At 36.9% G+C, this 14,501-nt stretch overlaps 1 protein-coding gene across 1 annotated transcript; it reads right to left on the bottom strand.

The window, feature by feature from the left end:
- Window positions 1–781: 781 nt before the first annotated feature.
- On the bottom strand, window positions 782–7,033 carry LOC136216686 (phosphatidate cytidylyltransferase 4, chloroplastic). Its single transcript, XM_066003239.1, has 7 exons — window positions 6,490–7,033; window positions 5,970–6,262; window positions 5,406–5,596; window positions 4,699–4,823; window positions 3,964–4,097; window positions 3,165–3,280; window positions 782–1,421 (listed from the first exon to the last, which is right to left on the bottom strand). Exons 1-7 carry the CDS (start codon window positions 6,748–6,750, stop codon window positions 1,330–1,332), a joined length of 1,212 nt encoding a protein of 403 aa, XP_065859311.1. The 5' UTR covers window positions 6,751–7,033; the 3' UTR covers window positions 782–1,329.
- Between the last annotated feature and the right edge of the window lie 7,468 nt (window positions 7,034–14,501).

The raw sequence follows: 14,501 nt of genomic DNA, 5'->3' as shown, positions 1-14,501 counted from the left end.
ATCAAACCGTAAGGTTTAATCCATCACTAGCTCCCGAATTTGTCCATAAAAATAGATTAACTCCTTAAACTTTGTGAGTGTCTCACCAGCTCCATAAACTTGTTTATTTCGTATCACCGGTTCTCTAAATTTGTCCAGAAAAATAAATTAATTCCCTAAAATTTACAAGTGTCTCACTAGCACCCGAAAGTTGCTTATTCCATAATACAGTAAAACCTCTATATAGGAATACACTTGGAACCATACTATTTGTATAACAATTGGGAGGGTTATTACTAAATAGAGTTTGGTAATAGAGATTATTACCAAATTGGGACCGAGTTTTTTTATAACAAAATAGAAGTTATTCCAATATAGAGGTTTTACTGTAACTAAATACGAAAACTTATTAAACCTAAATTCTAAAAATACATCTTCATCTATTAGAGAAGTAATTTTTTCTCTTCTTCTACCTTTCAACCTATTATAAACAGGTTTGATAGATCGAATGGATGAGAATCGAGAGTTAGTATTATGGTTATTATATTTAGTTGTTACAGAATAAACAAGTTTAAGGAACTGATGAGACACTTGCGAAGTTCATGGAGCTAATCTATTTTTATGTACAAGTTTAAAGAGTTGATGATACGAATTAAACAAATTGATGGAGCTGGGGAGACACTAATAAAGTTCAGGGAGCTGGTGATGTATTTGGCCAAATAATAAGATTCGTTGTTATGTCTAAAATTTACAGGCCTTGCCACCATTATACCCTCAATTGTACAGTAGACTGACAATGATAAAAGTAAAAAAAAAACCTTATCCTTTAGACTGTTTACAGAATCATTTTAAAAATACAAAAATGAAAATAAAATATCAAAACAAAGGATCTTAACAAGATGTATAATTAAAAGAGCCAAAACTACCTGAATAAAAGAAATTACTTTTATACATAATTATTCAAAAAGGAATTTCATGTAAATTGGGCTCATCTATAGCATTAGAGTAAATGAAATGCATGTAACCAACAGAAGCTATACCTCCATCACAGCGATGTCCGGGTGGGTGATTGCAGCAAATTAGCCAACTGATCTCAAGTGGATTCAGAGAGATTAAGCACTGGAAAAAAAAACAGTTCGAGTTAGCTGATGAATGAGCAGAGCAGAGCAGACCTCAAGAGTTGCAAATCTATGAGATTTTTTAGAACAAATCTTTTCAATCTAGCCTCAGATATGCTTCCACTTCCCCAACTTTACTCTGCTTGATTGTGCTTCCGGTTTCGGTTTTCTCCAGAATGAGGGAAAACCTAAGCCTCTCCTTTTCGGCTTGTGATTGATCATAAGTTTCAGATCAAACTCCATAAAGCGGTAGAAAGGTTTTGACAAATGAGTATACGAGTGCACCGGTGAAAATGTAACTGTCAACTCGGTCTAGTATTCCGCCTGTAAATAGGATCAGTTTTAGATAGCGGTATAAAAATGGGTTATTGTGTTATGTGATCTATATACTCTAAATGATTGTATATGATACAAATGACACAAAATTGATAAAAGTGTGAAACAGGTTGTCTCTGTAAATTATATTGTCGTTCAGAAATTAACAATCCTGGTTTTAGAGAACCAAAAATAACTTAAATGGTTTCTACACAAGGAACAAACTTCAGATGATGCAACTCATCTAAAACGAAAAGAATAAAGTTTCCATTTACCCTTCTGTATGTCGACCTATTAATAATCAATAATGTTGCAGAGTTCATGTAAGAAAGCAAGAGCTGATAACTGGGAAAGGATAAAACATAAAATAAAGGGTTAAGGTTCAATTTTGCCCAAACTTTGAAAACCACCCATTAACTCCTTCAATTTTCTTAAAGTAGTCTATTTGTCCTTTGAACTTTGCTTGAAGTGATTTATTGCTGAACTTAATTACGCTTCAACTTGTCAAAATCCTCACTTGAAGTACCCATAAGACTTAAGGAGTTAATCATGTCATTTTAAGTAACTTCAAGGGGTTAATAAGTTGTTTGCAAAGTTGGATGGATCATTAGACTTTTCTGGACTAGTTTGAGGGTGCTAAGGATGTATTAGACCTTTTTTGCTCAATGTTCAGCCTAACCTTTTTTCCCTGTAGTATTTAATAGAAAATGTAACACCCGTCCAACATTTTCTATGTTTTTTTAACATAAAAATTGTTCTACAGATTTTATATTGAGTCTAAAAATAAAATTGGTCAAACAAAAATGTTTAATTAGCAATGAGTCATGCCCTAAGAACTTGCTTGGATTGGATGGAGGTGTAAGGTGAAGCATTTTGTAGAAAAAATCAACTATATTTGGAAGGAAAGGTGGAGGTTTTATAAAGAAAAGGCGTTACCCCACGTTTGACAGAGATAATAACAAAAGCTATTCTAGAGCCTCTACCTATTAGCTTAAACTCATCACAGCTTCTCAGAACAAATGGTTGAGGGTTCAAATCCTGACAACTTTATTTTTAATGAAATTTCAAGACATGATGAGATAATAATGAAACCTATGCTTGAATAAAAAAGAGTATAGCTCTGTAATTGAGTATATTTAACCTCCAAATATCACCAATTTTGGAGGAATGAATCCCCTCCCAAACAAGGTATTGCAATTTACTTATCCTCCACCTACCTCCATCTATACTCCTTTCCAAGAAGTCCCTAATAAATTTGGGCCGTATTTGAACCTTAACCCCAAAATAAAGGCTGGAGATGGAGATGAAAATAAAATCAATATCATACTCTCTGTGTTCAATGTTAGGAAATCAGGAAGAAGCACTGACAATGAATAATGCCTAGCGGAACATTAAGTGATATAGCACATACATACACATGCAAAAGCACAGCAGAAACTGAAATGCAACAAAAAAACGTAAAACATGAAGAAAGGTAAACAAAATATTGAACCAACACAACTCAAAAACATGACAAAATATCCGCCCAAGAGAAACTAAGGGAGTTGGTGAGTGGTGAAATAAATCTTATGAAAATCAAGCCATTTAATAGCTCATCTTGTGCTTAAATAAATTTTTACTTTCCGCCTTTTTTAGTATTATTTTTTGAAGATCATGTGCAATAAAAAAATTCATCACTGTGCGACAGAAGAAGATAGGTGCCCTCTATCAATGAAGTTTCAAAATATTGAAGCAAGAGCTAAAAGTCATTACCATGTCCAGGTATTAGTGAACCGGAATCCTTGACACCGGCATCACGTTTGATCATTGACTCCGTAAGATCGCCAAATATAGATCCAAAGAAATTCAGAAACCCAAAAGGTATTGCACTGTTAACCATCAAAGAAAACAAGTCAAATTCACATTGAATGTCAAAGCACTTGATAAACTGACTCTTTTCTCAACCTTTCCCTTGGTGAATAAATCCATCCTTATGGGATCTGCTTAAATTAATTGTTCCTAGAATCATTAATGCTTACTCACAAGAAGTGTGAGTAGAAGGGAGCAACTTCATTTACAATGAATAAAGGGCTGAACCCCTCAAGTCTATGTTGCACTGGAACTTTGACTTCAAATTGTTTCATGTTTCCGTATTCGTTTCGGAAATTGAAACTCAACGAAACTTGTATAGAACATATCAGATCACGTTTCCGTAATTTAAAATAAAAAAATTGGAAACTCATTTCCTAGGATATAATGTGTTTTCATAAGTGGATCAATGCTACTCGTGTTTAGTAAATCCCTGATAGTTTCTAGATCATCTACAAGCTTTCAAAATGACGAAATCTCTTCTTTTATGTGAAAAACAATTAAACATACATATCTCTAATTTTAAAAGTTTATAGATATTATCCATATATTTTTATTATTTACATGTTTTCCCATGTTTGTGTTTCCTCTACAAATATCGTTTTCCGGTTTCCGTTTCCATTTCAATTTCCGTATCTGTATACGGATACGGAAATTGATTAGTTACGGTAACTTCAAGACAAAATTAGAAAAGATTAAATACCTTAGCAATGAAGTTGGCCATGAAAAGATCTTTGACAGTACCACTGAAGTTGCTATACAGCCAGCCAAGCCTGCAATAGTGCCCTCCCATGTCTTTTTTGGACTAACACTGGTTAACGGCGTTCTTCCAAATGCCTGCATAATGGTACATAAACAATTTCATGCCATTTTAAAAATAGGAAGAACAATAAATTAAGAAGAACTGAAGAAGATTAAATTGGAGAAAGATAAAAGGGTAGATAATTAATAAGTTGATGCTATGATGGATTGCATCATTTCTCTACATAGTCCAATAAATACCTTTAGCATGGAAAACCATGTATCAAATATTTGGCTCGTCTCTTACAACTCATAAAGAAATGAATTATCTTTCTCAAATCGTGAATCAAATTACGATAGATACCCCTTCTTTTCAAAAAATAGCTTTGACTGTTTCAAATTAGTTTATTTGAAACTAAATCAACAAAGGTTTTAGGAATGAAAAACTTGATAATTAAGAGAAAAAAATTCCAATAGAAATAAAATTTTACCATTCAAATTTCTTGAGAACTATTGAAATATTTATTTAAAGCTTAGAAGTACTAACTTCACAACAATTGGCTCCATTACATAAGAGCTTGAGACCATGTTCATATATTTAACATGCTTGTAGCTTGTTTGTGCTTCAAGTTGATTATTCATTACACGACAAAACTGAGAGAAACTAGAGGTCTGAAATTTTGTAGAGTCTAAATACCTTGCCACCCAAAAAAGCATATGTATCAGCCGCTATTATGCTGCTCATAGATATTAGAGTAGCAACAAGACCCACAGTCCAATGAGCTTGACCACCGAAAAGAACAGGCCATGCTGCTCCTATACCTGCCACGCATAATAATTGGAGAGAAAAGTTGATTTTCAATTTCAAAAAACAGGCTATCACTTCCAAAGATTTAGTGTTGAGCATCAATTCTACCATTTCCCTAGTTAATCAAACCAATATAAAACTGTCCTCGAGTAGTTCCACTACAGACTAATTGAAAATTCAAAGAGAGATACATGAGACAAACAAGAGGAATGCATTGTAAAACTTAGTCATGCACCTTGTCAGCAAATCAAATACTATAAAAACCTTCAGTCAAGGGTAAAAGCTCCGTGTACTACATCAACTCATCATATTTAGTTGACTTGGATCTCTCAATAACTCGGAATCTATCACTATGATACTTTGGATTTATCAATTTTTAATACATTGATGCATGAAAGGAGGCTACGTCCAAGTGATCAGTGTATCATGCATTATGATGCTTTGAGCACCAGTGAACCGGGAAAAGATAAGTGTAAGATAATTAGATTACAAAAGTCCACCTTATGCTTTAAATTTCTGAAAACTCCATTGCCACCAAATATGCTTTTATCAGTAATCAAGTGTTACCATCTAATATGATTAAATCAGCTTCTTACTAGTGTGCAAAGCTGGCACTGCTAAGCCACATCGAAGCTTGACCCAGAAAGAAGGAAGATAGCCGCAATAAAATAACCCGAACATAGTACTACTGAGCTGAGCAAAGCGAGGATTTCCTCTTTGTAGAAGCAATGACATTGCAACAACAAAAGCAGCAAAAGTCGCTGGGATGTCAATCTGACCAAAGTACCTGAAAATGCATTAGAAACATAACAACTGATAATTAACATCAGCAATTGTTTGAAACCTTGTTTGAATCCTAAGATGAATGCAACTTTATTTTATTGAAAATTTACTCTGCTCTGACAAAGCTCGCTTTTTCCCGTTATAATCAATTGATACAATCAATTTCAAATAATTAAAGATGAAATAAGAACACAGATTAAATCTAACTCAAAAGTTAGATATAGTTAATGATGTAATGAACAAAAAAATACATTCATATGAGATTACACAATTAAACAACTAGACAGAGAACATGTTTCTAATTATGAAGTTAAAAAGACTACCAACTCAGCATGAAACTGAAATAGCCCAGTAAGTAAACAAGTCGACAATCTTACATGGTAATCATGGGCATTAGAGCACATATCACAGAACAAACTCTCGATGCATATCGTGGCGGAGGTGTCATTCCTTCAGCAATACCACGACTTCTAACGAGTTCAAAGTACTCACGTGAACCAACAAACACAGCAGCTGCCAAAGCCAGAGTGAAAACCCATCCTCCCGCCAATACAACACCTCCCACCGAAATTCCAATGCCTAGCCCAAAAATAATTCTATTTTTCAATTGACTTCCTTTTGGTTGAGGATGTGAAATAGATACCTCCTCTGCAGATGAAATGTGGACTTCCTACAACTTAACCATTTCAGTCATCCCATTCTGTTATCAATTAGAAAATAAACCATAGACTATGTGAAAGTAATTTTCAACTAAGTTCAAATTACATTTTTAATTATCAAGGGAGTGATATACAAGTCGCACAGCACAATTCAATGCCAAACAGAAATCAAATTCTAATTATAAAGTTGAGAAATGAAATACAAAGGAAAGTAGGACAGATATACAAAAATATGTACCTCGTTGACGTCCTCCTGGCCGAGACTATTTGGCTCACCTCTGGCAACAGCTCTAATCAAGTGCGGCATCGTCCAAATTCCGTTGGCTAAAACCGAAACCGAAGCTTTAGAATCATTGAAAACTAACCTAACGCTTAGCTTCGAACACCGTCGAGCAAGAATTAGTGTTTTATTTGAAAAAGGACGAGAGGGGCGTGCGCAGAGACAAGTGACTGACAGCGGTATCAGATTAAACCTCTCAATTTCAACAAGAGAAGCCATAGAATCTAACAGGCACAGCTTCGCAACCAAAAAGGGTAGAGTTAATCAATCAAACCGAAAAGCATGTTGAATTAAGGGATTTAGAAAGCGAATTGAGATGATGGAAAGAAAAATTCTGCAATTTACGAACAAAGGTTTCTACGGTAGTCTTCGCTCTTGAGGATAGCAGTTTCTTTTTCAAGGTTTGCCTAATTTTGGGCGGTTGTACGGGGGAACATTGGTGAGAGCTCAGGTGAGAACTATGATCCACGCGCATACAACGAGCGTGACATAGAAGAAAACGAAGATTGATGACAGTGCGGAAAAATACAATTGAGTTCAGCGGAGAAAACTGTGCCTGCGCGTTTGGGATGGCAAAAGTTTTTGATTTGCTTAATTCATCATTTGTCCCCTAAACTTGTCCTCGAAACTTTATTCGCCTCGTGAACTTTCAAAATATCCTGCTAACCTTTAAACCTTGTATAAAATATTTAGTTAGTTCTCTGATCGTACATAAAATGTAATTAATTAATCATTCGATTGTAAAAAGTTAAGTTAAATGTGGAATATATATATTATACGTGTCTTAAAATGTTATTACATAATTCACAAAATATATTAAAACATATTAAAAAGAAAATTATTACTGGTTCAATTATAAATTTTTTTTCTTTAATATTAGAATCGCATACTCTGACTTTGGTCGTTTTACTTTTTTAAGATTCGTGCAACACATCTTTCGTGTTTAACTTACTTTTTTACAACCGAGTGATTAATTGAGTACATTTTATGCAAGTTTATGGAGCTAATTGAACATTTTATGCAAGTTCAGAGGACTATCGAAATATTTTAAAAGTTTAGAGGGTCAACCAAATTTTTAGAACAAGTTTAGCGAGGTAATTACTTTTGTCTTGCCTTTTTTTGCTTTTTTTCTCACTCAATTTGTTGTGTCCTTTTTTGCTGGAGAAAGCCCCTTTTTATAGCTTGACTTCATCATGGATGCAGCTGCCTTAGTATGGGTGTGACTATTCCTTTGCCTTCAAATTGGGACACTTTTTCAATGATATATTTGTCTCGTATTCTAAGAATGGGTTTCTGCAGGATCTGCTCTATATAATTGAAAAGGATCAGCTTGACTTTGCTTCATAATTGAAAAACTGTGCTTGATAGAGTGGTCCCTTTTACAGCAGGATTGGATAGCTCATAATACTGTCTAATTAGATGATTTCTCCAGATTTGAATTCACAGCAGGATTTGAGAGCCCATAATGCTGTCTAATTAGATGATTTCCCCATATTTGAATTCTGAATCATAGTTTTGGGGAAATTTCATTTGAGTTTAGGCTTAATTTGAGTTTGGAATGCTGAAAAACAAAAGATGTAAAGTGTGATTAGTTTGTAAATGTCATTATTTACTAAAGATCTTAATTTATTTTATTTTGCTTCCAACTTCCATCTAATGGTTTGATTTAGATAATAATTATTAACTCATTGGTTATTAATTAAGTTTGAAAATAAATTATATTCTGAACATAGTATATAATCAAAAATCATTCTTAAAGTTACATGGGTAACTTTAACTAACTTACATTTAGACTATATACATTTCTAACATAATTTCACATGAATTAAAATTGGAAAATTAATCTAACCAATTAGATACAAGTTGAATTTAACTAATAAATTTGAAACATAACAATTTCAAAGACTATATTTAGAATACAAAACATTATATCCCAAATATAATTTATAACTTTGGAAAAATATATTTTCAACTTCAATGAATTATACCTCTAATGTAATTTGCTAATTATATTGAGATATAACGAATCGGTATAAAAAAAATATAACTTTCCTGATAAATTACATGTGTGATAGAAAGTTTGTATTTCTAATATAATTTACGAATTTGTTAGAATTTCAAATATAATTAGTTAAAGTTAAAAAATACCCGTACAAAAATGGGTATCTACAAAGGCAATTATCTACTTTTGGTAATTTTTATATTACATTACTGTTCTTTGAGGATCAATCTTGCAATTTGCCCTCCTTTTTTACTATTGGGAAGGTTCTCGATGGCTTCCTCTCATCTTTTGGGCTAAATGCGCCTTTTCCATTCTCAGTTCCAGTGATTGCGAAATTGGTGTCTAATTTTTATGGTAAAATATCATTTGGTCCCTGGAATTAAATTTGTTTGCTGGTCCGAGTTGGTGGATTTGGTTGGAATTTGACAAATTTGGCCCCGAATTGAAATGACTATTTTAGTTGAATTCGTTGTCTCGGTTGACCTTTGCCGCTTTGGTTGAATTTTAATTTATCGTGGTTAAATTTAATTACACCGGTTAAATTTTGTTGCTTCGGATGAACTTTGGTCACCTCGGATGAAATTCGGTTGCGTCGGATACTTTTAGGTCGTCTTGGGGAGCGATTCTAAAAATGAATAAACGTCCTCGGATCGAATGTTGGCTTTGACTCTAACTTTCAAGGATCTTGAGTCGCTTCAAGATTTAAAGTGGGGTACAAAAACCTCCGACATTGAAAGGCGAGCCAGGGGTCTCCTATATTTGTTGCATTTTAATTTTCTGCAAAATGTAATTGTAAATTAGATATATGTACCAAAATATAATTGTATTATGTATATTTATATTAATAAAGTTTAAGTTTATTTTCACATAATTGTCTTTATTTACATAATGCAATTAGCTAAATAGCACGTGATGAACTAATTAATTGCTAATAAGTACTTGGAGGTGCAATTCTAATCATGACGACTTGAGGACGTGAAATTTTAAAAACAAAACGATTTGAGCACATAAACACGACTAATCATAAAAAAAAATAACAATCTCCGACCATTCGGTAAGAAAAAATTTGGACCACGACGATAACTGATATTTACGGAATTGCTCAACGCGAGATTAATCAGAAGTATTTTATCCTTGAAAATTCAGGAACAACAACATTACTATGCACGGACTCAAGATAAATACACATATTGTAGCTATTATTATTATTAATAATATATTAGAAAATAGTTATAGGTATAATATAATATAAATCTCAATCATGCCATTTTTGACACGACATCACATTGCGGTTTACAATTGACGGGTTATGCCGAATTAGCATAGACTGACGACTCGACCCTATTGGTTGACACTTGGACTTAAATTAATAACTTATAACTCAAATTTAAGCAAATTCAATTTTATTCAAAATACGAGGAACATATCTCGAACAAAATTCATAATAGGTTAAAATTGTACCTTAATTCTATTAAGTCACACTTTGAATATAATTCGATATTTTTACCGACTTATATCGAAATGTGACAAATTAGCCTTCATAACACAATTTTCCCTAACAAAATATTTTCGAGATAATACTGTATATTTTGAATAATTTACAAATTGTTCAAATTTCAAGTAAAATGTATTAAAAACTTAAAAAATGGTCAGGACAAAAAGGATTTTGCCTCACTTTATGGCTCTTAATGAGATTTTTACATCATTAAGAGTCCGGTTAAACATTTTGCTCATTGTGGCGCTTGTTTAACCGGACGCGAAACCGGAAGCCAGCCTTCCGGTTTCATTTTGCAAAGAAACTGGAAGGCTAGCTTCTCGTTTCTTTTTTTTTAATTTTTTTAATAAAAAAAAGAAACCGGAAGCCAAGCTTCCGGTTTCTATTATTTTAATCAAAAACAGAGAAACCGGAAGCCATGCTTCCAGTTTCTCTTTTGTGACAGAGTGTGGGATAAGACCACACTCTGCTCAAATATATGCTTTAAGTCACTGCTCCCATCAAGGGAGCAGTGACTACACATTCACGGTTCACTGTGAATGTGTATAATTTATAACCAGTTCTTATAAAAAAAAAAAAAAAGGTTTGAGGCTCTTAATTTATAACCCCCTCCATACTATCCATTCACTCCCTCCTTATTTCTATTTCTTTCCCTTATTCCCACGTCTTCTTCCATTTACCTTATATTCTTCTCTTCCTATTTTCTTCTTCCATTCCCTTTATTCTTCTTCCATTTCTCCTTAAATATTTTATTTTCTCTCTTAATCTCTCACAATTCACAACATTAATCTTTCACCCTATTTGAAGAGTTTAAAAAATTAAAGGTATGTTTGAGTAATGTAATTTTTTTTATATGTATGATAACATAGAGATATTATCCCAAGGACTAAAAGGGATATTCACCTCAAGAACGCCGTGTATTGATCCCCGAAGGGGAGCCGGCAGGCGGATCTCCACGGATCTACTTGAAGAGATCCGCTGGCGGACCTATGAGGCGAATCTCTTCATTCACCTGATTCGCCACTGTAACGGTTGGTCGCCGACTCGGCCATAAAGATTATTAATAAGTTATCAATTAGCTAACCGCCAGGTTAAAGATAACTTATAACCGCCATTAATGAAGCATTAATGGAGGCTTTCTAGTTGCCTGAAGGTTACGACTTCCTAGCTATATATAGCCTGATTCCCTAGGCTATCAAGGTACACATTCTCACAACCTTTGTCAATTCAGTTTGTTTCCTTAATTCACTTTACTGACTTTGGCATCGGAGCTTCCCCCCGTCGAACCCAACGACGCCCCCACAGGGACAGACGTTGATCAGAATTTCACTACTTGTTATCAATTGGTGCGGTGATCGTGGAATCCTTAATCAAACAAAGGGTTTTTCGTTCACATTAAGAAACTATGACAACTGGAGATCAGAATCCCTCTTCAGGGATTGAAACACCATTAGTTACACCATCTAGTGCTGGTCGCGTAGATTCAACTGCTCCTGCAACGCACGTCGAAAGTAGTATGAACCCTGATGCTTTCATCAACATGTGTGCACAAGCAATCGGAGAGCGGTTTGGACCCGAGACGGGGAATCGCCTGCGGTCGTTCATAACCCTTCCTCCACATTAGAGCATGGCGTCCACATCGACTGTATCATCCTGGCCCTTGTTAAACTTTAGACCGGGCACCCAGAGTTCCTCCTTTCTCCAAGCTCACAGCACGGATTCCATGGTAACTACTACGGCGGCAGCTGGAGAACGACAAATCAATAGGGAGTTATTCCCTGGTGGCGCAGAAGGAAGTCAAAGGAATGATTCAACCCTTTCGGGCAGATCTACGGGTCCTGGATTAAATCTAGGCGGATTCGATATCCCAAGGCGCCCACGGACGAATCTCTCCCTTGGCGGATCCGAGGGGCGAACGCAGAAAAAGCGTAGAAGGGAGAAAAGTAGGCGGTCCAAATCACCCTCGCCTCGACGACCAAGATCCTCACATCGGGGCAGATCGCCCCCATCTACTGGTCGTAGACGGAGTAAAAAGCCAGCAGAAACGCCCCATTCGAGTGGACCACCACCCCTGCCACCCTCAGGAACTGTTGGACACATCCCGTCGGGAAACCATGGAGGAGGTAGTGGGCAAGCTCCCCCGGGAGGGGGAGGCGGAGGAGGAGGCGGACGCGGAAGTGGAGGAAGGCGTTCACCATCAGATCCATCATCTGGGTCAAGTTCTTCTTCTTCTTCTCCAAGCAGATCTCCACGAAGGGGTCGCCCAAGGGCGGATCCGAAGAATTTCGATGATAGAGTCAGAGCTCTGGTGCTCCGTATGAATGAGGAAAATGCCAGGCATAATCCGTTCGCCAATAGAGATTCGCCTTTCGCAGCTTGGATTGAGGCAGAGGAAACTGATAGAGCTTTTAAAATACCTAATCTCGCTATCTATACAGGTGTTGACAATCCGGAAGCTCACGTCAAAAAATACCGGATCCTGCTCAAACTCAACCGTGCCACCGAGCCTGTGCTCTGCAAAATGTTTATCACCACACTAGGAGGTCCAGCCTACGGGTGGTTTCAGTCTTTACCTCCGGGCTCAATAAACAGTTTTGATCAATTGAGCAGGGAATTTTGTGCTAAATTCACCGGTTGTATTCCTCCAGTGGTTAAATTCGGAAAGCTTTTTGAGTTAAAGCAGAAGGCGAATGAATCCCTTCGGGAGTACGTAGACACTTTTAACCAATTGTGCATACAAATCATTGATGTGGATATCTCCGTAGCAGTGGAGTGTTTTGTGAGAAACACCACTTGTAAAAGCTTGCAAGAAGATCTAATTCGAAAGAAACCCACCAGCATGGCAGAATTGATGGAGCATTGTAAAGCCTTTATCGAGGTGGATGACATTCGCCGAGGATCACTGTCATCGCCCAAAAGGGACAAGAGCGAATCTCGCCATCGAGATAGAGACAAAGACAAACATCAAGATTCTTCCTCTAGAAGCAGGCAAAGGGGTTCTAAGAACAAATCAACGTTTGTCACCTCTTTCACACCTCTCAACGCTTCTAAAAGTGAAGTCCTTATGTGGATCGAGAACAGTCAACACAAACGGAGCATTTCATACCCCGAACCAAAAGGGGGGGAGTACACCAATACTGGTAAAAATCCTAAAAATTATTGTAAATATCACAGGAAAAATGGCCATGACACTGATGCATGTTGGGAGTTAGCTCGGGAAATTGAGCGTCTCATTGAGAGAGGCAAGTTGGATCGGTTCATCCAAGGTGATGGCAAGAAAGGAGATGGCGATAAATCCAAAGAGGACCCAAAGAAGAAGGGAAAGGGTACCATTAACGTCATAGCAGGCGGACCTGGATACCAACCAATGCTAAAAAAGACAAAGACCACCGCTCTTGATAGAACATCGTTAAATCGCCCCTTTGCCGATGTAGGTCCTGAAATCTCTCCCCATGCGAATGCATTGGTCGTCACTATGATGGTGGAAGGCTGGGAGATGAAAAGAGTGATGGTTGATACTGGGAGTTCGTGCAATGTCATCACCATAGGAGCTTTCGCCAAACTCATGATTGATCCAGTCCAGGTAGAGCCAACTGTGGTCGATATCCTAGGGGTGACGGGACACACTATCCAAACAAAAGGCCAAGTCACTCTGGATTGCGAGCTTACAGACGATGATCAGGTCTGGAAAGGTGATCTGGAATTTTCTGTCTTGGATGGTCAGTTAGCTTACAATATCATCCTTGGACGGCCCTTTATCTCCGAAGTTGCAGCCATTATCTCCATACGCCACTTAACGCTTTACATCCCCACGGCCAACGGAGGTGTAATGATTAGAGGTAGCCAAAAGGTGGCCCAGGAGACATATTCGGCATCACTAATGATTCGCCCCCAATCTAAGGAAGAGGATGAGGAAGAGCTCGTCACAATGGCCTTGGGTGAGACAGAAATGTACCTTATGGCGGATGAAAAGCAGGTGCGAATGGCTAAAGGGCTCAAGGGCGAAATTAAAAATGCAATCACTCAGGTACTCCGTGAGGCGGAGGATGTCTTCGCATGGAAGGATGAGATTCTCCCCGGAATCAGTCCAGACGTGATCACTCACAAGCTCAACATTGATAAAGATGCAGTTCCTGTGGCTCAGAAGCGGAGAAACCATGGCCCCGAAAGACAGAAGGTGATAGAAGAAGAGATCACCAAGCTCCAACGGGCGGACGCCATTGAAGAGGTGCTTTATACTCAGTGGCTGGCGAACGTCGTTCTGGTAAAGAAGGCGGGCGGATCTTACCGCATGTGTATTGACTTTACGGATCTCAATAAAGCTTGTCCCAAAGACAACTATCCTCTGCCATGTATTGACATGCTTGTGGACGGAACCGCCGGTCACGCCATGTACTCCTTTACAGATGTGAAGTCAAGTTACCATCAGATCCCCATGGAGCCCTTAGATAGAATCAAAACCTCGTTCGTAAC

The sequence above is a fragment of the Euphorbia lathyris genome, chromosome 2, assembly GCF_963576675.1.
Source record: "Euphorbia lathyris chromosome 2, ddEupLath1.1, whole genome shotgun sequence".
NCBI classification, from domain to species: Eukaryota; Viridiplantae; Streptophyta; class Magnoliopsida; order Malpighiales; family Euphorbiaceae; genus Euphorbia; species Euphorbia lathyris.
The sequence above is the reverse complement of the archived record's forward strand: the minus strand, read 5'-3'. Positions and strand labels throughout refer to the sequence as shown.

Bases quoted from the DNA above. Each gene is read 5' to 3' on its own strand.
- LOC136216686 (XM_066003239.1), bottom strand. From the start codon at position 6,750: ATGGCTTCTCTTGTTGAAATTGAGAGGTTTAATCTGATACCGCTGTCA. The intron at 4,098-4,698 runs GTATTTAGACTC...ACCATTATGCAG, and splicing joins ATGCTTTTTTGGGTGGCAAG to GCATTTGGAAGAACGCCGTT. The intron at 1,422-3,164 runs GTAATGACTTTT...TCCTATTTACAG, and splicing joins TTCACTAATACCTGGACATG to GCGGAATACTAGACCGAGTT.